The 26,697-nt window shown below is 36.4% G+C and overlaps 1 protein-coding gene across 7 annotated transcripts in view; it reads right to left on the reverse strand.

The window, feature by feature from the left end:
• The window catches only part of PHKB (phosphorylase kinase regulatory subunit beta), a 240,968-nt gene that overhangs the window by 66,726 nt on the left and 147,545 nt on the right, over positions 1 to 26,697 (reverse strand). For all 7 annotated transcript variants that reach the window (XM_010347818.3, XM_003937248.4, XM_010347819.3 and 4 more), the window contains one exon: positions 19,747 to 19,841. In XM_010347818.3, coding sequence (XP_010346120.1) covers positions 19,747 to 19,841 — 95 coding nt within the window. The remainder of the gene's footprint in view (positions 1 to 19,746; positions 19,842 to 26,697) is intronic.

Consider the following 26,697-nt stretch of genomic DNA (forward strand, 5'->3'; position numbering starts at 1 on the left):
ACAGAGGATACTTTAGATTGATGGTCATAAAGTTACTCTCTTAGGGGGTGTCATTAAATCTGAGACTTAGAGACTTAGAAAAGGAGTGTGCTAAGGTCTGGTAACGAGCACTTCAGGCAGAAGGGAAGAGTGTGCAAAGGCCCTGAGATGGAGAGAGCCTCAAGTGCTGGAAAAACTGCAAGGAGGCCAGTGTGTCTGGAGCATAACAGGCAAGCAAAAGACTGACAAGAGATAAGGGTGGAAACAGATAAGGCCCCACAGGGCCCTACAGGCAACAAGGCATTTGGCTTTCATCTTAGTGGAATGAAAAACTACTTAAAAGGGTTTCAAACAAGGAAAAGACTCAATATAATCTACATTTCTACAACAATATTAATAAACACACAGAGGGTACTTATATGGGCCAGGACCTTCCTAAGCACTTTACATACATATTAAATCACATGATAGTGACTCTCTTGCTGCCATATAGGTATGATTTGCACAGGGCAGAGCAGACATATGGAGATTAGTTGAAGCCTGCAGTTGAGAGATGATGGTGACCTGGACTATAGTGGAGTGAAGAGGAGGGAAGGAGCTAGTGAAAATATATAGGGACTATTTAGAAAACAGAATTTTCGCAGGACTGAATTTGGAAGAGAAGAGGAGAAGCACGCAGAGCGGAATCAAAGATTACTTCTATTTTTTTACAGAACTTAAAGGAAGGAGTGTTCAATTGTGCTGAATGTCTTTGAAGTCAAATAGAATGACATCTGAAAACAGATCATTGGATTTATCAACTAACAGAAGATGAACAACCCACTGCATGTGGTTTTTGTAGAGTGGCGGTATAAGAAGCCAGACTGGGCATTATAAGGAGTGACTGAGAACTGAGGACATGAAGATGGTGCAAGCATCTTTCCAAGCTGTCTGAAAGGGAAGACAGGTCCTTGAGAGAGGAGAATAGCTGCAGAGCACTTAAACATGGTCAGGGAAAGAATCAGTAGAGAGAAAGGTATAAAATACAGAGGAAAGAAGGAATATCAGTTGGAACAGTTGAAGGCAGAGGGAAAAAAGCTGGGTGAGTTAATGCCTAGGGATGGAGGTTTTTCTTAGTCTTCTGGGATTCAGAGGAAGAAATCCAATCATAATTAGATGCAATGATCTTGGCATGTAGATCATTTAGAATGATGGCATGTAGAATCCGTTAGACCAGTTTTAATTTTATTTTTATAAACCCTTATGAGAAATTAAAGCTCCATCTCCTACTTTGCACAATTTTGACAAGTACAAAGAAGGGCTCATGTTCTGCTACATAGGATTATTCATTCTGCATCACCATATTAAATTCATATTCTTGGGCTGAACTTACAGTTTCTTCTGATTAATGATATGATTAGGAGCCATAATCAGTGTCCAGATATCTGACCATGTTACAGTGTCCCTTTCAATTCATCTTCATAAACCAGCTGGCTCTACAAACCACATGCTCCCATAAAAGAAGATGTCTTAAGTAAGGCTGGGAAAACAATAAAGATACTCACACAAATAAAGAAGGAGAACATTAAAATATAAATATTTGCTCAAAATTCATGAAGATTCGTAGTTTATAAAAATTATTCATGAAAATATATAAAAATTATATAAATTATATGAATTTATAGCCTTCACTGAGCTTATGAAAATCATTTTCAAAAGGCATTTCTTAGGCATTATATTCTGATATTTCTAATTCAGTACCATTCTTAAAAAGTAAAGGATAGAAGAAAACAATGTAATCTGAGAAGAGGAAACATGCAATTAAGCTGTATCTATAACAAACCAAAACTATCAATATATGGAGCTAATTTTTTTAATGGAACTAAATTCCAAAAAAAAAAAACCCAAAACCCAAGTTCAAAGGCCATTAAAACAATGGCTTCTGTCTATACAGTGACAGTCTTCATCAGAGACATACAAAGAGATAGAAGAAATCTAACAGGTTAAATATTAAACATTTAATTTTTTTCTAAGTTGAATATAGCCTAAAAAACATAGCTAAAATGTTGAAAATATAAAAGTTTTCCTCCAGACTTTTTAGGATGTTTTTCTCATCTCTTTAATGAGAAAGAAATATTATTTATATAATAAATTACTGAAACAAAACACAATAATATTTATTTAGTTTGCATAATGTGTCAGACATTCTGTTAAGAGGTTTACATATACGATCATTTAATCGTACACACTACCCTGAGTTAGGGATTATTATTCCTATTTAAAATATGACAAAAGTGGGGCTTAGAAAGATTAATTCAATTGTCCAAGGTCACACAGTTAATACGTGGAAGAGACAGGCTTTATAGCTAGGCCTGTATGAGATACAAAGCCACTATACTATATTACTTCCTTAAAAACAAAACTTTATTATGCATATATGGAGTGCTCTTTAATCTTTAAGAAAGTAACTCATGCAAAATTCTATGCATCTGTATTTTTAGAAGAGAAAGCATGAAACTCCCTCTTTCTCATTAATTTGAAAAGTGAGAGACTAAGTGTACTATATGTTTTTAGCTGAGGTCTATATAAATATGTACATGATTTAGCAAATAAGTACTGATTTTCATCCTCAATTTGGAAACTTGCAGCACAGAAAATAAGCTCTTATGACTAAAAAGCATTCCTTTCATATTGGCCTTTTCTCCAAAGTCTGTCAAAGTAGATCTGTTCTATCATGATAATTCTGCAATTAATGTAAAATATTGCCTCAAGTAGCTGACCAAAAATAGTTGTATTTTATTCACCTGCATGATGGCAAAAATACATGGAACTCTCCAAGGACCTCATGAGAGAAAAATCATTCCTCAAGGAAGTAGGGGCTCATGAAGCCCAATCCTCTGGTTTAGAAGGGGGCAACTTGTCAGGATACAGATTATTAAATTAGGTGAGGCTAGAAGAGATTAACTGATAGGTTTTCTTCAAAGATCACTAGACCTTTAAAAAATGTGAATACAGTCAAAACAAGAAAAAAAGTAAAGCACATACATTTAGGTTAAGTTCATAAATATATTCATATTTATTAATAACTGAGATTCCTTTCCTCAGAGAAAAATGTCAGAAATAGATTCATTAAAACAATACTAGATCATCATAATCCTTATATGTCTTTATTCTGGACCATAAATCTTGCTTTCTTACTTATATTTTTCTTCTTTTACATTATAGCCATGAATATAAGAAGTTTCCATCCTGTAGGTAAAATATTTTATATTAAAATATTATATATCATGTCCATTATTGAAACTTTTAATTTTAATAGGTTCAATGGGTTAATTAGAATGATGTTATTAAATGTGCTTAAGCTCATTTTTTTGACTACCAATTCAAGTTTTCTAAGTTCTGGATTTCTTTTTTTAATCAAGGCATTGAATTTTAATTGGCTCAGGTATAAATACCAGTTGATAAGAGACTCTTCATTACCCTTCAAGACGGCAGACAGAATTGAGGAGAAACTCTGTGTGGCTGTGGCATATTCAGGCTATACTCCAGAAGGATCTTTGATGCCTTGACTATTTTATTCTGTTTTATTATGATAATCATAAGAACTTCTATTCAGTACTCAAATTCACTCCCATGCTTGTAGACAAATTTGGGTTTTTGGTCCCACACAAACACTTTCTTTCTTTGCCAAGCTTGTGAAGTTGTTATTTTTTAATCTTTTAAGGAAAAATTATGTCTCAAACTGGTTAAACTATTTGAGAGCATTAGAATAAAACGAGTCAAATAAAACTGAGCCACATGCAAAATTTCCTTAAACTACCTTAAATTTCCTTAAATCTTTTGAAAGATTAATAAATCTTTCAAAACTGAATAGATTTGAAACAAAACTTTAAAAAGGGAAATAGCTACAATTCCATATTATAGGAGTGCTATATAATGTACCTACTAAATTAGGAGTAGCTTACAACCGTTCTTGGATTGCAGTAAACTCACTTTCTGAGCAGATGACCTTCCACCATTTAATTGCTCTTTAACTCCCTACAATCTGGCTTCTGGGCACACTACTCCACTGAAGTCACTCAAAGGTTACCAGTTACTTAGATTACGGCAGCCAGCAACAGAAGTGCTAGAAGGGGATTTATGAATTAAATCCAATAAAATAATTTTACAGATTAGAAAACTACACTCCAGAGATGCTAGGAATCCTTCCCCAGTTTATTCTCCAGGTGAATCACACAGGTCTAGAGAACTAGCACCTTAATTTCTGCCAGGACTTTGCTGCTCTTCCCAGCCAATGAGGTAGTCAGCCTTCTTGAACCAAGAAATCAAAGTTCTTCACATTTTCATATCCATGACACTGTTTTAACCTTCTTGATAGATTACTCTGTCCTGCCTGTCTAGAACATCTCTTTACTCCACCATCTGCGTTACCCATACTGTGACAAAGAACAAAGTCTGGAGCCTGGCCTTCCAAGAATTGTCTGCTCCCATAGGTTAATTTCCACCATGAACCATGTTCAATAGAATACAGTCTTGCATGTTTCATTTATATTAACTGCTGGGCACCTCAATTAATTGCTATATCTGCATTGGAACTATCGAAATACAAATAACAACAAGGGCTAAGCCCAAGGTTGGATTCAGAAGCATGCAATGTGCCTCCTGTGTTCTTAATCATTTTGCTAGGCAGAACATCCAACAATATGAAACCTTTCCTTTTTGTGCTCTTGAATATTGAAATAGCATTTTCGTATCAGAATATTTTTTCGATGACTTTTTCTATAACACTAGAATGGCTTATTTATGTAAAAATTCTGCTGCATTCAACATCTATTTTGAAAAACAAGATCAATGTTTCTTAAACTGGTTTAAAAACAAAATGAAGGGGGAAAAAAGCAATTCCTGGATGGCTATTGCCTGTTAAATGCAATAGTTTCAGACAGAATCCCGCAAACATGTAGAAAGATGTTAGGTGTGTTTTCCTATTTAGCCAGGAATCTTCTGTATTCTAATTAGTATAATACACATGTAAAGATAAGTCCATTTGCTATAGAACTACAGAAACCCACCCCCTAGTTACTATTAATGGATGTCCTCTAAGGGCCACTTTATCCTTAGTGGACAACTGTAATGCAAAATGCAATAAATTAGTAAAATGCAGATGCAGTTTCTGCTGCAACCAGACCTCTTCCAAGTATGAATGAGCTACGAAGCCTGGAAACAAACACAGTCTTCAAGAAACCATTTTCTCACAATAGCATGGCAGAGGCACTGCAGTATGAATGATGATCTCGTTCATAGATAATCAGTGGGTACTTGGCACCAGAATTACCTAGGCAACAGAAGATGATGGTCCCTTTAACAGGACAAGTTAAGGTGAATGAAGAGAGGGAGTAAACACCTCCTGAAAGGGTTTTCCCCTAGATAAGGAAGAAGAAAGTCCCTACTAAAATACTGTTATAGATTTGTAGAGTTGGTTTCTCAGCCTAGCATAACAGGAAAAAAGAAAGAAGGAAATAATTAACATGATGATATAATGAATCCCGGCATACATTTTGTACTGATGTGACATCTTTGTGTTTAATTTTTCAGATCACTTCTGCAGGCCTCTCAGCATCCTACGGCACAGGTGCAACTGTGTTCCTATGATGTGATATTCAGCCAGGCTGTTCAAGAAACAAGCTATTTCTCCTGTTAACTCCATACCATTAAAAAAGTCACTGCTTCCAAATGCTTGACATTCCTTCCTTTTTCTTCTTCAGTTAATACCTTCATATTGGTTCTGCCACTTGACAACTGTGTGACCTTGGAGAGATTACTAAACCTCTCTGAGACTCACACTATCTATCTGTAAAATGGATATAATATTTGTCTCAGAAAAAAAGGTTAAAATCAGATATAATGTGTATAAAAGTGGCTCGTACAGTGCCTATACACAAATGTAACACTATCAATAATAGTTACCATTGTGTCTTTCACTTCTATTCTCTGGTCCTGTCAAATACCAAAGAGAAGACAAGAGTAAGACAAATTCTCTACCCTGAGGACCTCTTTGAGAAAGTCAGGCATGTAAACCAACAACTGCAATAGTGACAAGTGTTATAACAAGGGGTATGCAAAAGAAATCAGTCTTAATGGCACAGCTTGTAAACACATGATTTGTTTGGGAAACAAAACACATGATTTTATTCTGGGAGTAATTTATAGGATGAGACAATATGGTGTTTTTTGTAATTTATTTTCCCCAAATCAAATGTGCCATGGAAAAGTGGGGGTAGAGAAGCAGACACTGTTACTCTGTTTATAAGAATAAAGGATGGTCCAATGAACAGTTTGGGGTAAATGTTCTTTCATATATGACTTTCCCAGACAATATAAAAAAGTCTGGTGTTTTATTTACTTGGTTTGTATCTATGTGGACCATCACAACTATTTAGTAAATATCAACTCTACTCATATATATCACAGTGTTAGGTTGATTCCCTAAGATCTGAAGAAACATTGGATATAGAAGGAGAAAAAGACACTCGACAGAAATAAAGAGGAAAGACTCAAGCGCAGGAGGTGAGGCCTGGGCTCCTAGTTCTAGAGAGCAAAGTGCCCATATACTCTCAGTTCTCCTCTCTCTTCAGACCCCAGAGAAGAGACCAGCTACAGATTTAAAATAAGCAAAAAAGATTAAGTCAGAGCAATGAAAAAATAAAGAAGGTCATAAGATAACAAGGTATTTAAACACATTTCTAGTGTAAAAGATGACAAATAAAAATGCATTAATGAATAAAGCAGAGCAGAGAAAACCTATATAAAACAAATGATACCACTTAGAGTATCACTAAAGTGCTGCAGCAGGTATGGGAGCTGACCCAGCAACTAGAGGGGCCTCAGAGGGGCACCTGGTCTGCAAGCACAATGGAGGACAGATGGGAGAAACAGAAGTGACATGGAAGGACTGATTAAAGGTCACAGTGGCCAGCCCCATGTACCACAAAGAGAACCACAGTCAGCAACAAAGCAGGACTTTTCTCCAAATATACAGAATGAGCTGGTTGGGATGAGTTAATGCTTCTACGGCAAACAACAGATTCTTGAAATAAAGCCTTGGAATTTGGTAAAGGTGATAAGAGTCTTGCTTTTTCTCAACCAGATCCCTGACTCATCATTGAGGTTAGTCAGGAGACAAAGCTCCCATCACATCTCCCTCACCTCTAGCTGGGATGGTGGGAGTAGGAGACTACTACTGAGAATAATCAGCCCACTTAACACACTGATATATGATTGAATGATGAGGTCTACTAGGTATGTGACAAAATAACCAGCAGGAAGAAAAAAACCCACCATATTAATGAAACACACAAACATTAGTATAGAAATTATGCTTAAAATAAGCCAGACACAGAAGGACAGATATTGCATGATTCCACTTACATGAAGTAACTAGAATAGGTAAATTCATAGAGACAAAAACTAGAATAGAGATTACCAGGGGTTGGAGGGAGTAGAGAGAGAGGGTCACTGCTTAACGGGTACTGAAATTTTATTGAGGATGATAAAAAAAAGTTTTGGTATACATAGTGGCAAGAGCTACATTATATTGTAAATGTACTTTATACCACTGACATGTATACTTATAAATGATTGAAATGATATATATTAATATATTATATATAATGTAGAATTAATTCATTAATTTCATTAATTTTAACAATCCATTATTTATTATATTATACTTTATATATATTTAATATGCATCTAACATAATATATAGGATCTATTATATGTCATATAACTATATGACATAAAATATATTTAATATATATTATAATATATATTATTAAATATGTAATATATATTTAGTATAATGTCTTATTATATATTATGTTTCTATATCATATATATTTTACTTTACTTTAAAAAAAGAAAAAATTTACTGTGGAGAGTCAACAAATGTGACAACTGGATAACCACATGCAAAGAATGAAGCTGGCTTCCTACCTCATACCATATACAAAGTTAATTCAGAATGGATCACAGGTCTAAACATAAGAGCTAAAGCTATAAAATTCTTAGAAGAAAATATGGATATAAATCTTCATGACCTTGGATTAGGCAATGGTTTCTTACACATGACACCACAAGCACCAGCAACCAAAGGAAAACAACAGATAAATGAGGCTTCTTCAAAATTACAAACTTCTGTGCTTCAAATGACACCAAGAAGAAACTGGAATAATAATCCACAGAATGGGAGAAAATATTTGCAATCATATAAAGGTCTCAGAATACATAAAGAACTGTTACAATTCAATAATAAAAAGAAACAAATCAATTAAAAAATGGCCACAGTATCTGAATAGTTCTGAATGTTCTAAAATTGGTTCTGGTAAATATACTGAAAACCACTTCATTGTATGCTTTAAATTAGTGAGTTGTATGGGATGCAAATTATACCTCAATAAATCTGCGATTAAAAATAAATGCTCAATAAATCATAATCATTAATGTTTAAAAAAATACTCTGAAGAGAAAAGATGAGTCAAGGAACAGAAGAAATCTTTTTTACTTGTAGAAAAGTAAAAAAATCTTTTTTATTTATGAACATAAATGATCAACTATTAAAAAACTGGAAGTAGGAATGAGATGGCCTAGACAGGTAACTATTAAAGGATTCTAAAAGCTGGAAAGAAAGCAGTCTGGACTGGCCAGAGGCCTCAGCACTTGAAGAATAGCAATGCAGTTAGATTCCTGAGATCACACATATGCTAGGCGGGGCACTGCAGGAGTGTGCAGCCTGAAAACAACCAATGAACATAGAAAAAAAAAAAAAATCTGTTCTCTCTCACAAGAGGACTAGGAAATGGAAAGCACAACAGAGACAAGTGGGGAGTTTTCATCTCAGCTCTTCAACTGAGGTACCAGTTGGCCAATCTGTCTTCAGCAGCAACTTCAAAGTCCTGGTGAGACAACCCAACCTCTGCTTCATAACCAGAGCACTGATGGGCCAACATAGTTGCAACATCAACAGAGAAGCCCCAGAGAGTTTTCCTGATTCCACAGTGCTCTACTACTCAGGTAGCCTTGGATAGTCCAATTCACCTGCAGACGGTTCAAAGCAATGACAAGTCTACTGAACCCCTGCTCACACCAGGGGCAACAGAAATTAGGCTGATCCTCCCATGTCAACTGAGCCTGGTATCTTCTGGTCTTCTACCTAGTGACATAAAGAGACTTAGGACAAGAAGAAATGGGGCATTCCCTACAGAGGAACACAAATTTGAACCAACAGGGAATTTTTCATTTGAAACTATGGAAGCCAGAGGAAGTGGCACAGTATTTCTTAGTGCTGAAGTAAAACAATTGTTAACTAGGAATCCTATATCCAATGTAACTACGCTTCAGGAATGAAGGTGAAATAAAGATGTTCTCAAAGGAAAACTAAGAAATTTGTTGCTAGCAGACCTACCCATAAATAATGTCTAAAGGAAGCTCTCCAAACAGAAAGAAAATAATAACAGAAGAAGGCTGGGATACTCAGAAAGGAAAGAACAATGGAATGGTAAAAACTGAGGTCAGCACAATAGACTATCCTTCATCTCATGAACTTCTTTAATCAAAGTTTATGGTTGAAGTAAACATTTTCACACAATCTGATGTGCTGCTCAATAAAGGCAGAGGGAATATTTTTTAAAATTATGCCTAAGAAATGAAGAAGGTAGCTGGGTGCGGTGGCTCACACCTGTAATCCCAGCACTTCGGGAGGCCGAGGTGGGTGGATCACGAGGTCAAGAGATCGAGACCATTCTGGTCAACATGGTGAAACCCTGTCTCTACTAAAAATACAAAAATTAGCTGGGCATGGTGGCGCATGCCTGTAGTCCCAGCTACTAGGGAGGCTGAGGCAGGAGAATTGCCTGAACCCAGGAGGCGGAGGTTGTGGTGAGCCAAGATCACGCCATTGCACTCCAGCCTGGGTAACGAGCGAAACTCCATCTCAAAAAAAAAAAAAAAAAAAAATGAAGAAGGTAAGAGAAACTAACGGAAGAAGTAAAATTTCTATAACTCACTTAAATGGCAAAATGATACCACTGCTAATGTTCTTCAATGTGTGAATAGTTAAGCAACCTAAGATACAGCCATACCATGGTGTACAACTCAGCAATAAAAAGAAACAGACTATGTAATATGGTTTAGCTCTGTGTTCCCACCCAAATTTCATGTCCAGTTGTAATCTCCAGTGTTGAAGGTAGGGACTGCTGGGATGTGACTGGATCATGGGGGTGGAGTTCTCATGAATGGTTTAGCAGCATCCCCCCAGGGTACTCCGAAATGAGTGAGTTCTCATGAGATCTGTTTGTTTACAAGTGTTGTAAAGACTACCAACACTATGAAGAAACTGCAACTAATGGGCAAAACAACCAGCTAGCATCAAAATGGCAGGATCAAATTCACACATACTAATATTAATCTTAAATGTAAATGGACTAAATGCCAAATCAAAAGACAGAGACTGGCAAATTGGATAAAGAGTCAAGACCCATTTGTGTACTATATTCAGGAGACCCATCTCACCTGCAAAGACACACATATGCTCAAAATAAAGGGATGGAGGAAGATTTACCAAGCAAATGAAGAGCAAAAAAAAAGCAGGGGTTGCAATCCTAGTGCCTGATAAAACAGACTTTAAACCATCAAAGGTCAAAAGAGACAAAGAAGGGTATTATATAATGGTAAAGGGATCAATGCAACAAGAAGAGCTAAGTATCCTAAATATATATACAGGAGCACCCAGATTCATAAGGCAAGTTCTTAATGACCTACAACTCTTTGACTCCTACACAGTAATAGTGAGACTCCTACACAGTAATCGTGAGAGACTTTAACATCCCACTGTCAATATTAGACAGATCAATGAAACAGAAAATTAACAAGGATATCCAGGACTTGAATTCAGATCTGGACCAAGCAAACCTAACAGACATTTACAGAACTCTCCACCCCAAATCCACAGAATATACATTCTTCTCAGTACCACATCACACTTATTCTAAAATTGACCACATAATTGGAAGTAAAACACTCCTCAGCAAATGCACAGGAATGGAAATCATAAACAGTCTCTCAGACCACGGTGCAATTACATTAGAGCTCAGGATTAAGAAACTCACTCAAAACCACACAACTATATGGAAAATGGATAACCTGCTTCTGAATGACTACTGGATAAATAATGAAATAAAAGCAGAAATAAAGATGTTCTTTGAAATCAATGAGAACAAAGACACAATGTACCAGAATCTCTGGGACACATTTAAAGCAGTGTTGTAGAGGGAAATTTATAGCACTAAATGCCCACAAGAGAAATGAAGAAAGATCTGAAATTGATACCTTAATGTCACAATTGAAAGAACTAGAGGAGCAAGATCAAACAAATTCAACATCTAGAAGAAGACAAGAAATAACTAAGATCAGAGCAGAACCGAAGGAGATAAAGACACACACACAAAAAAAACTTTCAAAAAAATGCCAATGAATCCAGGAACTAGCTTTATGAAAAGATAAAAAAAATAGATAGATCACTAGCCAGAGAAATAAAAAAGAAAAGAGAAAAGAATCAAATAGAGGCAATAAAAAAATGATAAAGGGGACATCACCACTGATGCCACAGAAATACAAACTACCATCAGAGAATACTACAAACACCTCTATGGAAATAAATCAGTAAATCTAGAAGAAATGAATAAATTCCTGGACATTTATATCCTCCCAAGACTAAACCAGGAAGAAGTTGAATCCCTGAATAGATCAATAACAAGGTCTGAAATTGAGGCAGCAATTAATAGTATACCAATCTAAAAAAGTACAGGACCAGATGGGTTGATAGCTGAATTCTACCAGAGGTACAAAGAGGAGCTGGAATCATTCCTTCTGAAAGTATTCCAAACAATACAAAAAGAGGGAATCCTCTCTAACTCATTTTATGAGACCAATATCATTTGATACCAAAATCTAGCAGAAACACAACTTAAAAGAAATTTCAGGCCAATATCCCTGATAAACATCAATGTGTAAATCCTCAATAAAATACTGGCAAACTGACTGCAATAGCACATCAAAAAGCTTATCCACCACGATCAAGTTGGCTTCATCCCTGGGATGCAAGGCTGGTTCAACATACACAAATCTATAAAGGTAATTGATCATATAAACAGAAACCAAGACAAAAACCACATAATTATCTCTATAGATACAGAGAAGGCCTTCAGCAAAATTCAACAACACTTTATGCTAAAAACTCTCAATGAACTAGGTATCAATGGAACGCATCTCAAAATCATAAGAGCTATTATGACAGACCCACATCCAATATCATACTGAATGGGCAAAAACTGGAAGCATTCTCTTTGAAAACTGGCACAAGACAAGGATGGCCTCTCTCACTACTCCTATTCAACATAGTATTGGAAGTCTGGCCAGGGCGAACAGGCAAGAAAAAGAAATAAAGGGTATTCAATTAGGAAAAGAGGAAGTCAAATCATTTATATTTGCAGATGACATGATGGTATATTTAGAAGACTCCATCGTCTCAGCCCAAAATCTCCTTAAGCTGATAAACAATTTCAGCAACATCTCAGCATACAAAATCAATGTGCAGAAATCACAAGCATTCCTATACAGCAGTAACAGGCAAAGAGAGAGCCAAATCATGAGTGAATTCCCATTCACAATTGCTACAAAAATATAAAAGACCTAGGAATACAACTAACAAGCAATATGAATGACCTCTTCAAAGAGAACTACAAACCATTGCTCAAGGAAACAAAAGAGGACACAAACAGATGGAAAAACATTCCATGCTCATGGTTAGCAAGAATCAATATCATGAAAATGACCATACTGCCCAAAGCAATTTATCGATTCAATGCTATCCCTATCAAGCTACCACTGACTTTCTTCACAGAATTGGAAAAAGCCACCTTAAATTTCATATGAAACCAAAAAAGAGCCCGCATAGCCAAGACAATTCTAAGCAAAAACAAAGTAGGATGCATCACGCTACCTGCCTTCAAACTATACTAAGTCTACAGTAATCAAAACAGCATGGTACTGGTACCAAAACAGAGATGTAGACCTAGGTAACAGAACAGAGGCCTCAGAAATAATGCCACTCACCTGCAACCATCTGATCTTTAACAAACCTGACAAAAACAAGCAATCAGGAAAGGATTCCCTATTTAATAAATGGTGTTGGGAAAACTGGCTAGCTATATGCAGAAAACTGAAACTGGATCCCTTCCTTATACAAACCTTATACAAAAATTAACTCAAGATGGATTAACGATTTAAATGTAAAACCTAACACCATAAAAACCCTAGAAGAAAACCTAGCCAATACCATTCAGGACATAGGTATGCGCAAGGACTTCATGACTAAAAACACCAAAAGTAATGGCAACAAAAGTAAAAATAGACAAATGGGATTGAATTAAACTAAAAAGCTTCTGCACAGCAAAAGAAACTGTCATTAGATTAAACTGGCAACCAACAGAATGGGAACAAATTTTTGCAATCTACTCATCTGACAAAGGGCTATCCAGAATCTACAAATAACTTAAACAAATATAGTACTGGAAGTTCTAGCCAGAGCAATCAGGCAAGAAAAAGAAATAAAGGGTATTCAAATAGCAAAGGAGGAAGTCAAATTGTCTCTATTTGTAGATGACATGATTGTATATCTACAAGACCTCATCGTCTCAGCCCAAAGTCTCCTGAAACTGATAAGCAACTTCAGCAAAGTCTCAGGATACAAAATCAATGTGCAAAAATCATAAGCATTCCTATACACCAATAACAGACTTAAAGAGAGCCAAATCAAGAATGAACTGCCATTCACAATTGCTACAAAGAGAATAAAATACCTAGGTATGCAACTAACAAAGTATGTAAAGGACCTCTTCAAGGAGAACTACAAACCACTGCTCAACGAAATAAGACAGAATATAAACAGATGGAGAAACATTCCATGCTCATGGTTAGGAAGAATCAATATTGTGAAAATGGACATACTGCCCAAACTAATTTATAGATTCAGTGCTATCCCCATCAAACTACCTATGACCCTCTTCACATAACTGGAAAAAAACCACTTTAAACTTCATATGGAACCAAAAGAGAGCCCACATAGCCAGGTCAATTCTAAGCAAAAAGAACAAAGCTGGAGGCATCAAGCTAACTGACTTCAAACTATACTACAAGGCTACAGTAATCAAAACAGCATGGGACTGGGACCAAAACAGAGATATAGACCAATGGAACAGGACAGAGGCCTCGGTGGCAACGCCACATATCTACAACCATCTGATCTTTGACAAACCTGACAAAAACAAGCAATGGGGAAAGGATTCCCTGTTTAATAAACGGTGTTGGGAAAACTGGCTAGCCATGTGCAGAAAGCAGAAACTGGACCCCTTCCTGACACCTTACACTAAAATGAACTCCAGATGGATTAAAGACTTAAACATAAGACCTAACACCATAAAATCCCTAGAAGAAAATCTAGGCAAAACCATTCAGGACATAGGTGTAGGCAAGGACTTCATGACCAAAACACCAAAAGCATTGGCAACAAAAGCCAAAATAGACAAATGGGACCTAATCAAACTCCAGAGCTTCTGCACCGCAAAAGAAACAGTCATTAGAGTGAATCGGCAACCAACAGAATGGGAAAAAAATTTTGCAGTTTACCCATCTGACAAACGGCTGATATCCAGAATTTACAAAGAACTAAAACAGATTTACAAGAAAAAAACAAACAAACCCATTCAAAAGTGGGCGAAGGATATGAACAGACACTTACAAAAGACATACATGAGGCCAAACAAACATGAAAAAATGCTCATCATCACTGGTCATTAGAGAAATGCAAATCAAAACTACATTGAGATACCATTTCACGCCAGTTAGAATGGTGATCATTAAAAAATCTGGAAACAACAGATGCTGGAGAGGATGTGAAGAAATAGGAACACTTTTACACTGTTGGTGGGAGTATAAATTACTTCAACCATTGTGGAAGACAGTGTGGCGATTCCTCAAGGAGCTAGAAAGAGAAATTCCATTTGACCCAGCAATCCCATTACTGGGTATATATCCAAAGGATTATAAATCATCCTACTATAAGGACACATGCATATGAATGTTCATTGCACCACAGTTTACAATAGCAAAGACCTAGAACCAACCCAAATGCCCATCGATGATAGACTGGACAGGGAAAATGCGGCACATATACACCATGGAATATTACGCAGCCATAAAAAATGAGTTCGTGTCCTTTGTAGGGACATGGATGAACCTGGATGCCATCATTCTCAGCAAACTGACACAAGAGCAGAAAATCAAACACCACATGTTCTCACTCATAGGAGAGTGTTGAACAATGAGAACACATGGACATGGGGAGGGGAGCACTACACACTGGGGTCTGTTGGAGGGAAATAGGGGAGGGACAGTGGGGGGTAGGGAGTTGCAGGGGGATGGCATGGGGAGAAATGCCAGATATAGGTGAAGGGGAGGAAGGCAGCAAATCACACTGCCACGTGTACCTATGCAACAATCTTGCATGTTCTTCACATGTATCCCAAAACCTAAAATGCAATTAAAAAGAAAAAGAAAAAGAAAAAAAAAACAACCCCATCAAAAAGTGGGTAAAGGATATGAATAGACACTTCTCAAAAGAAGACATTTATGCGGCCGACAAACATGAGAAAAGCTTTCATCACTGGTCCTTAGAGAAATGCAAATCAAAACCACATTGAGATACCATCTCACTCCAGTTAGAATGGTGATCATTAAAAGAATCAAGAGACAACAGATGCTGAGAGGATGCAGAAAAATAGGAATGCTTTTACACTGTTGGTGGGAGGTGTAAATTAGTTCAACCATTATGGAAGACAATGTGGGGATTCCTCAAGGATCTAGAACTAGAAATACCATTTGACCCAGCAATCCCACTACTGGCTATATACCCAAAAGATTACAAATCATTCTATTATAAAGACACATGCACATGTATGTTTATTGTGGCACTGTTCACAATAGCAAAGACTTGGAACCAACCCAAATGCCCATCAATGATAGACTGGAGAAATAAAATGTGGCACAGATACACCATGGAATACTATGCAAATACTATAAAAAAGATGAGTTCATCTTCTTTGCAGAGACATGGATAAAGCTGGAAACCATCATTCTCAGCAAACTGACACAAGAACAGAAAACCAAACACCACATGTTCTCACTCATAAGTGGGTGCTGAACAATGAGAACGCATGGACACAGGGAGGGGAACATCACACACCAGGGCCTGTCGGAGGGCTGGGGGTCTAGGGGAGGGAGAGCAGAAGGTGGGGGGATAAAGGGAGGGATAGCGTTAGGAGAAATACCTAATGTAGATGACGGGGTGATGGATGCAGCAAACCACCATGGCATGTGTATACCTACATAACAAACCTGCATGTTCCACACATGTATCCCAGAATTAAAAGCATAATAAAAATCAATCAATAAATAAAATTGTGTAGCTCCTCCCTCTCGCCCTCTTGTTCCTGCTCCTGCCATATAAGATGGCTGTTCCCCCTTTGCCGTTCTCCATGAGTAAAACCTCCCTGTGGCTTCCCCAGAAGCCTGGAAGCATGGAAGCTGCTATGCTTCCTGTACAGCCCTGCAGAACCATGAGCCAATTAAACCTCTTTTCTTTATAAATTACCCAGTCTTAGGTATTTCTTTATAGTCGTGTGAGAACGGACTAATACACTGTTGATACATGCAACAACTTAGATGAATCTCATGGAAATTACGTTGAGTGAAAAAAGTCAATCCCAAAGCGTAGACACAGTTCAATTTTTATAATATTCTTAAAATGCCAAAATTATAAAATAAAAAGCATATTAGTAGTTGCAAGGGATTAAGAACTGGGGTGAAGGAAGTTAGTGTGGTTACAAAGGAGGAACACAAGGAAGCCTAATGGTGACATGGGATGATACAATTAAGTATCTTGACTATGGTGGTAGTTACACAAAATTTTTAATAAAATGTAATTAATTGTAAAATAGAGCCAAAAATAAAGAAACAGAAAACATTTGAGAAAAAGTAAGAGGCTCACAAGGTGATAAGCGTGTTCTGCATGACTGAGGCCCTGGGCTACATTGTACAAGTCTGCCCAGAGAGTTTGCAGTAACAATGTGATTTATGGTGGACATCGGGAGAGGCGGGTGGGGGGTGGGGGCTGGTGCTTAAACAATTGAGATGCTGCAAGCTTACATAGCTGACCTTTAGTAAAATCTATACACAAAGAAGCTTGAGCAAGCTTCCCTGGTTGGCAACACTGTGCATGTGTTGACACATCCTCGCTAGGGTAATTAAGTGCATTTCATGTGATTCCACTGGAAGAAGACACTTGGAAGCCTGTGCCAAGGTTCCTCAGGACTTGCCCCATGTGCCTTTTCCCTTTGCTGATTTTATTCTGTATCCTTTCACAATAATCAACCCTATGTGTAAGTGTAACAGCTTCTGGGTTCTGTGAATCCTCCAGTGAATTCTAGTGGCTGAGGGTAGTCATGGGATCCCTGACATACCTTCTTTGGAGGGCAAGCACTTCTACCATTTTCAGAAATGCTTGTAGTAGTAAACCACTTCCTATTTACTTTCCTAACTTGTATCAGGGTTTAAAGCACCTAGTGAATTCCCACAGACCAGTTAGTTACAAAATCTGACCTGGTCAATCATCTAAGTGGCTACTGACACCAACATTTCAAACAGAGGGCTGTGCATCTGCGGATATATCTGACTCCTCTATTTCATCAGTCCATGTCACCCAGCCCCGGGAACAGACATGGGCATGCCAGGCTTTTCCTACTGCTTAAAATGGCTGAGAAAGTGGCAAGGCAGCTTCAGTACTTTACATACCACCACAACCAAGCTGCCAACTGCGTGGGGACATATCCATTCCAGTAGTTTTATGCTGTGAATCTCCCCATCACCTCCTGCTCAGAAACTATACAACACTGCACAGAGGTAATCTACCAATGGCTATAGGAGAGAAGCATTTCGCCAATTGGGAGGCATGACAGATAATTCAGTAGCAGCAATACAAAGTAATTTTAATATAAAAAATTCCTGTAGAGTGAATCCTCTTTAAAATTCACTCTCTGTCACTCATATCCTGATAAGCTTTCCTGAGCAGGAGAGAAGGAGTTGCAGGTGGTATACAGTACACCAAAATTTACACATAACCCACAGCCATCATTATATGTGTCAAGCATGAAACAACTGTTTAAACTGATGATTCTGTTAGCCATATGCCTATGAAATGCTTTGATGTTCTCTGGCTCCTGTCCTCACACCTCAAATCTGTGATCTATTACTTTATTATCTTAAGAAAAGGCTTTGAGGTTTCATCACTCCAGAGAAGTGGGTCAGACATGTGAAATACTATTTTAGTGATACACATTAGTCTCAAAATGGCTCAGTCACAGCACTGGTAATATGAGTTGGATGAATTCCCTATTTTGCTATGTCTTCAAGTAAAATGGCGTATTTCAAATTGGTATAGACTGTACACCTGCACTGCACCTACAAACACTTGTTGACACAACACAGTCTGAATAAATAGCTACAAAATGCAAAAACTTAAAAACTATTCCTTCCCCAACACGTCACCAAATGCTGAGAACAATTTTGCCAGTTGTACCAATACAACCGGTAAGATAAAGGCCAAATCACCCCTTACATAAGGAGCTACCAGGCCAGTGAGAAATTCCCACCATATATTAACACAGGAATTTTATGTTCTTGACAAAACCACAGCATTTATTTATAAGTCTCTCAAATAGCTTCTCATCCATAAACAACTCAGAGTCATTACATGTTTTGTTGAAGACCAGCAAAAGAGTCAGAGAAACAGTGTAATAGAACCTAATGGGGCCACTGGCTCTCCCTTTCTTATTGAAACAAGCACCTACTGCTGTGTGTGTGTGTGTGTGTGTGTGTGTGTGTGTGTAATATGTATTTGCATTTTTTTAATATAAGGAGAATTTCCAATTGTAAGCCTATCTTCTGTAAGCACTGATGCCATTCTTATTAAATGCATGTTAACTGTTTAGAATCCCAGGCACACACACAGGTTCATTCTCTTTCTCCTCAGGCAGTTTCCACAATCCACAACATTCTCATTTTAACAGTCCTCATTACTGGTGTCATTTAATACTTGAGGGTTTGCTCAAGTCAATATCAATCCTGCTGATCCTACAAACACTTATTTTGTTGATACAACACCGTCTGAATCCACAGCTACTAAATGTAAAAATTTTAAAACTGTTCCTTCTCCAACATGTCACCAAGTCACTGTTGCTGTAACAACTGTGTCAGTCATGCAGCCTTGTGAAGGAGCCACAGAGCAGGAGAGACATCAAGCACAAGGCCTTTCGGGGAATCTCACTCCTCCTGCTATGCAAATCCACCGCTTCTTCTCAAAGACAATTGACACCTTAAACTCAACATTCTGAAGGTGGAAATGTTTACCTGGAAGGCACTTTGGTGGACCCACCTGAAACTTACTTCCTCATTAACAAATAATCCTTTATCACAAGTAAATCTTAACTAACCAGAAGGAGAAGGCTTTCCTTCAGAAGGAACAACCAAAACATATTCAGAACATGAATATCCTCTTCAATTAAGCTTAAATGTCTTTGGACTTTGGACGAGTCCTACTTAAGAAATACAGTATCTCTTTACCTGATTGGAAAACCTCATGCTCACGTTACGTTGATTCTGTAGTGGGACATAGCGCTGGACAGGATCAATGTCTTTAGGACTGATTAGTTCATCAGCTGAAAAAAAGAAGGGGAATGACATTATTGAAAATGCGTTTGCATAACACTAGAAACCAACTAGACATTTAGAAAATACTCCTCTCAACAAGAGTAGAATATACACTTTTCTCAGTGTACATGAAACAACCTCCACCAGGATATACCACATACTAGGCTCTAAAATGAGTCTCAATATTTAGAAAAGGACTGAAATCGTAAAAAGTATATTCACTGACCACAAGATAATGAAATTAGGAATCGGTAACAGAAAGAAATTTTATAAATTCACACATGTGGAAATGAAAACATACTATTAAATAACTAATGGGTCAAATAATAAATCAAAAGGGAAATGAGAAAATATATTTTAATATATTTTCTGATGAGATGAATGAAAATAAAGACAAATGCTAAAATTAATGGGATGTGGGTAAAAGAATGTTCATAGAAAAAATTATAGCTATAAATGCCTATATTAAACAGAAGAAAAAAATCTCAATTCAATAACCCATTTTTCCACCTTAAGACAGTGGATGAAAAACAGCAAACTACATCAAAAGGAAGCAGAAGGAAGGAAATAATAAAGATTAGAGTGGAAATTAATGAAACAAAGCATAGAAAAATAATGCAGAATCAAGGACACCAAAAGTAGTTTATCAAAAAGCTCAATAAAACTTGCAAACCTTTAGCTAGATTCACTAACAAAAAAAGAAGACTCAAATTACTAAGTCAAGAATGCAAGAAAGAAACATTATTACAGGCCTAAAGGATTATAAGAGAATAATATCAATGAATATATGTCAACAAATTTGATAACCTAGATGAAATGGACAAATGATTCCAGGAAAACACAAACTACAAAAACTGAATTAGGATGGAATGGAAAATCTAAACAGATTTGTAAAAAATACATAAAGTAATTGAAACTTTACACACACACACACACACACAGAGAGAGAGAGAGAGAGAGAGAGAGCAGCTCAGGACTAGATGGTGTCACCGGTGAATTCTACCAAGCAATTAAAGAAAAATTAAAGCCAATGTTTCACAAACTGTACCAAAAACAAACAACAACCAAAAGAAAAAACAAAAAAAAAGGACACCTCCCAACTAATTCTAATAGGTCAGTATTATTCTAATATCAAAATCAAAGTATTGCAAGAAAATTACAAACCAAAATGTTATGAATATAGACACAAAAAACCTCAACAAAATACTAGCAAACTAAATCCAGTAACATAAAGAAGGGACTGCACACCATCACCAAGTAGAATCAACCCCACAAATGCAAGGATGGCTTAACATCCCCAAAATCAATTACTGATAGACCATATCAACAAAATAAAGGACAAAACTCTATATGATCACTTAAACAGACTGAGAAAAAGCATCTGACAAAAATCCAACATCCTTGAATAAAAAAGCATTCAACAAAGTAGGAACAGAAGAAAATGTATTCAACCTAATAAAGGGCATCTGTGAAAAAGCTACAGCTAATATCACACTCAATGGTAAAAGACTGAATGCTTTTCACCCAAAGATTAGGAATAAGACAAGGATGTCCACTCTCACCACTTCTATTTAACATTGAAGTGTAGGTTCTATCCAGGGAAATTGAGAAAGAAAAAGTAAATAAAAAGTATCAGATTGGAAAGGAAAAAGCTACAGTAATTAACAGTGTGGTATTAGCATAAGGATAGACACAGAAATATCATAGAGATTACAGAAATAAACTCTTGCATATATGGTCAACTGATTCTTGACAAGAGGGTGCCAAACAATTCAACAGGGAGAGAAAGCGTTTTTCTTTGTTTTGTTGAGACAGAGTTTTGCTCTGCTGCCCAGGCTGGAGTGCAGTGGCACAATCTTGGCTTACTGTATCTTTCACCTCTGAGGTTCAAATGATTCTGGTGCCTCAGTCTCCCGAAGAACTGGGATTACAGGCATGTACCACCATGCCTGGCTAATTTTTTTGTGGAGACAGGGTCTCATCATGTTGGCCAGGCTGGTCTCAAACTCTTGGCCTCAAGGGAGCCACCAGCCTTGGCCTCTGAAGCGTTGGGATTACAGGCATGAGCCATCATGCCCAGATAAAAAAAGTTTTTTATTGACAAATAGTGCTGAGACAATTGGATATTCAAATGCAAAAGAATGAAGCTGGAACTTTTCCTCACACCATATATAAATAACAACTCAAAACAAATCAGAGTTAAATGTAAGAGTTAAAACTGTTAGAAGAAAATATAGGAGTAAGTTTTTGTGACTTTGATTTAGACAAAACTATGACAGCAAAAGTAACAAAAGAAGTAAAGAGATAAATTGAATTTCATCAAAATGATAACTTTTTTGTGCGGCAAAAGACCTATCAAGAAAGTGAAATAAGAGCCCACAGAATGTGAGAAAACATTCACAAATCAGGTATCTTATAAGGGATTTAAATCTAGAAGATATAAAGAACTCATAACAATGCAATAATAAAAAGAAAACAAAAACAATTAAAAAATAGCCACAGTGTCTAACTAGGCATTTCTCCAAAGAAGATATACAAATTACCAATAAGCACACGAAAAAATGCTCACAACATTAGTCATTTGAGAAATGCTAATTAAAACCACAATGAAATATCACTTCATATCTATAATGAAGGCTACAATTAAAAAAAGAAAATAGGTAAGAACAAATGTTGGCAAAGATGTAGAGAAATAGAAACCCTCAAATAGTGTTGATGGGAAAGCAAAATGATATAGTAGCTTTGGAAAACAGTGTGGAAGTTGCTCAAACTGTTAAATGTAACAGTTAGCATAGACCCAGTAATTACATGCCTAGGTATACATCCAAGAGAAATGAAACAATAATTTGACATAAAGTTTATAGCAGCATTACTTACAATAGCTAAGAAGTGGAAACAACTCAAATGCTCATCTCCTGATGAATGGGTAAATAAAGTGTAATGTATATATATAATGGAATATTGTTCTGCCATAAAAAGGAACAAATTGCTGAAACATGTTACAACATGGATAAACCTTGAAAATATTAGGCTAAGTGAAAGAAGCCAGACATGAAAATCCACATTATCAGTATTGACTTATATGAAATGTCCCAAATAGGCAAATCTATAGAATTAGAGAGTAGACTTACTTATCATTGCCTAGTCCTGGAGGAAAGGGTGAATTAATGAGAGGAAAATGAGGAGTGACTGCTCTTGAGCATGAGGTTTTTTGGCAGGGAGATGATGAAAACATTGTAAAACTGATTGCAGTGATGGTTGCACAACTCTATAAATACACTAAAAATCAATGAATTGTGAACTTTAAATAGGAGAAATGTATGATATGTAAATCATATCCCAATAAAGCACTTCTAAAAATAATAGGAAAGAAATCAGTTAGATTTCTTTCAGAAAAATAAAAAATAAAAATAAAAAATAGGAAGGAAATTAGTTTGTTAAGAAGAAACAGTGTTTCCTGATACAAAATTCTAAAAGAGATTTCTGAGAAGGGGCGTTTTGTTATGGGGCACCGACCAACATGAGGGCAACGTCCTCAACTGCTGTTACACTGTTAACATGGAAGCCCATTTAACGTGGTAGTTCGTTATGACAACTTTTAATAAAATCCAAGGATATAAGAAAGAAGAAAATTTAGAGTGACAGGCTGTGGGGAGGAAGGCACTAAGTCTGTAGTTTTCTGCTGTCTTCTGCTGTAACTCACTTGAGGGATACCCATCATCACTGGAGGCCCACTCACTACAGCAGGTTTTCTCCATGGGCCTGGAAGACAATATGCTGGGGAGAGGTGGCGGTGGTGGGAAAAGCCCCTGAAATGCAATTCTGCAAAACCTCCTTGGAGTGCGAGTTATCAGTTGTCTACATAAATTTACAGTGAGCATATTTTCCAACCCAGCAAGCCTGTATCTATAAAGTTATCTTAGTTAACCTCACACATGTGCAAATTAGTTGAACAATAACAACAACAACAAAATTAAACCTCTTTTGTGTGTGTGTGTGAGATGGAGTCTCGCTCTGTCACCCAGGCTGGAGTGCAGTGGCGCAATCTTGGCTCACTGCAATCTTCACCTCCTGAGCTCAAGCAATTCTTCTGCCTCAGCCTCCCAAGTAGCTGGGACTTACAGGCATAGGCCACCACATCCAGCAAATTTTTCTATTATTTTATTTATTTTATTTTTTTTTTAAGTAGGGATGGAGTTTCACCATATTGGCCACACTGGTCTCAAACTCCTGACCTCATGATCCACCCAACTCAGCCTCCCCAAATGCTGGGATTACAGGTATGAGCCACTGTGCCCGACCACAAAATCCAACTTCTAAAGTGAGTTTGTGCACTTCTTCATTTTTACTGCATGTAAGCTATACATTTCATTCTTGATCTTCAGCTCTAAAATGATCACTCAAAAACAATACTATGCTAAGTTTTGTATAAATGTACCTGTATATAATATTTACCAAAAAAGTTACAGTTCATTTTCCATAGCATTTTATATATTGCTTTTAGGTAGTAAATATGACAGAGCAGGGAATCAATGGTTATAAATTTCTTTGCAGCTTTAGGAATATTTCTACATTAGATTTCTATTCCGGGGTACTTTCCAGGCACATATGCAATGTTACTTGAGACCAAGTCACCAAAGGATTTTAGTAACTCTTGGAAGATCTTTTCAATAATAACTAAAGTGGTATCAATAGTAGAATAACAAGAAAAAGGGGGAAGAAGAGCAGTAGCAGAGTCTGCCAGAGCCACTGCAGCCTCTGCAGCAGCAGCAGCAATACCTACACAGTTATTAAGCTCCAGGCATTAAGTATTTCACATATATTCATTCATTAATCCTCACAACAATTTTAACATTTTACAGATGATGAACCAGAGACACCTGAGTGTTTAAGCAACTTTCTCGTGGTTAGTGTACAGCAAAGCCGAGACACAGTCAGCTTCCAGAGTCAAGGCTCTTAAACACATACTAATCCCGCCCTTTAAGAACCCTGACATTCTATACAACATCGGTGAAACAACACCAGGAGGAGGAAGAAATAAAAGACTATCTAGACATGTTACATTTTTCCTATCTAAATCAGGTTGCATGTTACCAATGTTCTCCTTTCTCTCTGAAAAAAATATATACTTCTCCAAAGTTTAAATCAAACCAATAAAAGCAGTTATCAACATATAACTTTACTGTATTAATTTCAGTTTAGCTCATGATACAGGGTTGATTAGTACACTGATATTCTAAATAGGCAGCAAATTATTTCCCTATCTCATTTTGTATGATCACTGAGATGTGAAAAAATTTCTAAAACCAACAAGTTTTTTGTCATGATATAGAAATTAAATTCTATCTTTATTACAGTATTTTATTGTTTATAAATGGTGACAGATAAATTAAGAAACCTTATATCCTTGTAAAGCATAAATGCTAATCTATTAAAGTCGATAAGAACTGAATAGTTAACCAAGTCTTTCAAAAGCTTATTTCTTTGTATTTCCTTCATATGTCTCTCTTTGTCTCACACTTTTCTATCTAGCTTGATGTTTCCACTTATGCCATGTGCTCATCTATAACCTCATAGACTGTATGCTTCTTAAACAAGGTGATACCCCAGTACCTAGTACAGCAGCCAGTACCTAGCACACAGTCTATAGACTTACTAAGCAAAAGAATAAATTAGTGGGTTAGCAAATACAGAAACACTAATTGCCATACTCATTACTTTAATTTCCATAATGGTAAAAGTGATAAATGTCATTAAAAGGTCAAGTTTTTGGCTTCCTTTTTTTTTTTTTTCTACTGTATTGATTTTTATCATTCAGTGAAACTGGTTTTCTGGTGAAGAGTGGCAATCCTGAAAGAACTTATATCCAACCAACTACAGAATATTTAAAATGAAAATAAAAGGATGAGGGTAAGAGGTCAATGGCTTTCCACATTTACAGAACAGCACCACACCTCCAAGATAATCAAGAATTTTTACAAAATAGAGATATCTGTCTTTAAATCCTAAGAACATAGGGATTACATTAATTAATATTTATATTTTTTATGCACAGAAGGTTTATAAAATGTACCCTTGGCTTATCTCAGTAAAAATTGTCCAGGGTAAAAAGAAAATATTAAGAAAAATCTTTGTTTCTTTAATGAAATGACAATTTCAAGAAAATTTAGCAGGGCAAGTATTTTTTTATCATGACACAAAAATTACATAGGACATACTAAAAGAGTCTCAGCAGATATTTACAGGGTAAAATTATGTACTTCACAGCCTAGCTGATTCTCAGCTGTGGTGACACATATTAGTAACACATGTATTATGAAATGAGCTACTTAGAGAAACAGAAAATGCAGATCCTTAACCTCATATTATACCAAAAAATTCCAAGTGTGTGTGTGCACACACATGCACGCATTTTACTCAACTGATGAACAAGGATGGACTTTCTAAAATTAAAAGATTTTTAATTTCTAAAATTATGCTGTGGTAAATTCCACAGCACAAATTAAATAGGAAAACACTGGTAGATCTGAGTGTGTAAAGATTTTAAGTTCTGCTAATGAAAATATAGGAAAAGCAAAATTTAAAGACAAACAAGGAAAATATCAGAGAGATTTTATACGCTTAACATATAAAATATTCTCCTCCAACCTCTCCAAACTACTTTGTTTGGAAATACTGAGCTACACTTCAAAATATATTCAAGAGATTTCCAATAAATTTTTTTCTGATAAAAAATATATATGTATATATATAAAACATTCATGTAGACTGATAAGAAAAACCATAAAACCAAGGTTAATGGGCAAAAAAAATTACTAGACAACTCACAGAAGAGTGACTAAGAAAATCATTTCTAATAGGATG

This window comes from Saimiri boliviensis, chromosome 1 (assembly GCF_048565385.1).
Source record: "Saimiri boliviensis isolate mSaiBol1 chromosome 1, mSaiBol1.pri, whole genome shotgun sequence".
Lineage (NCBI taxonomy): Eukaryota > Metazoa > Chordata > Mammalia > Primates > Cebidae > Saimiri > Saimiri boliviensis.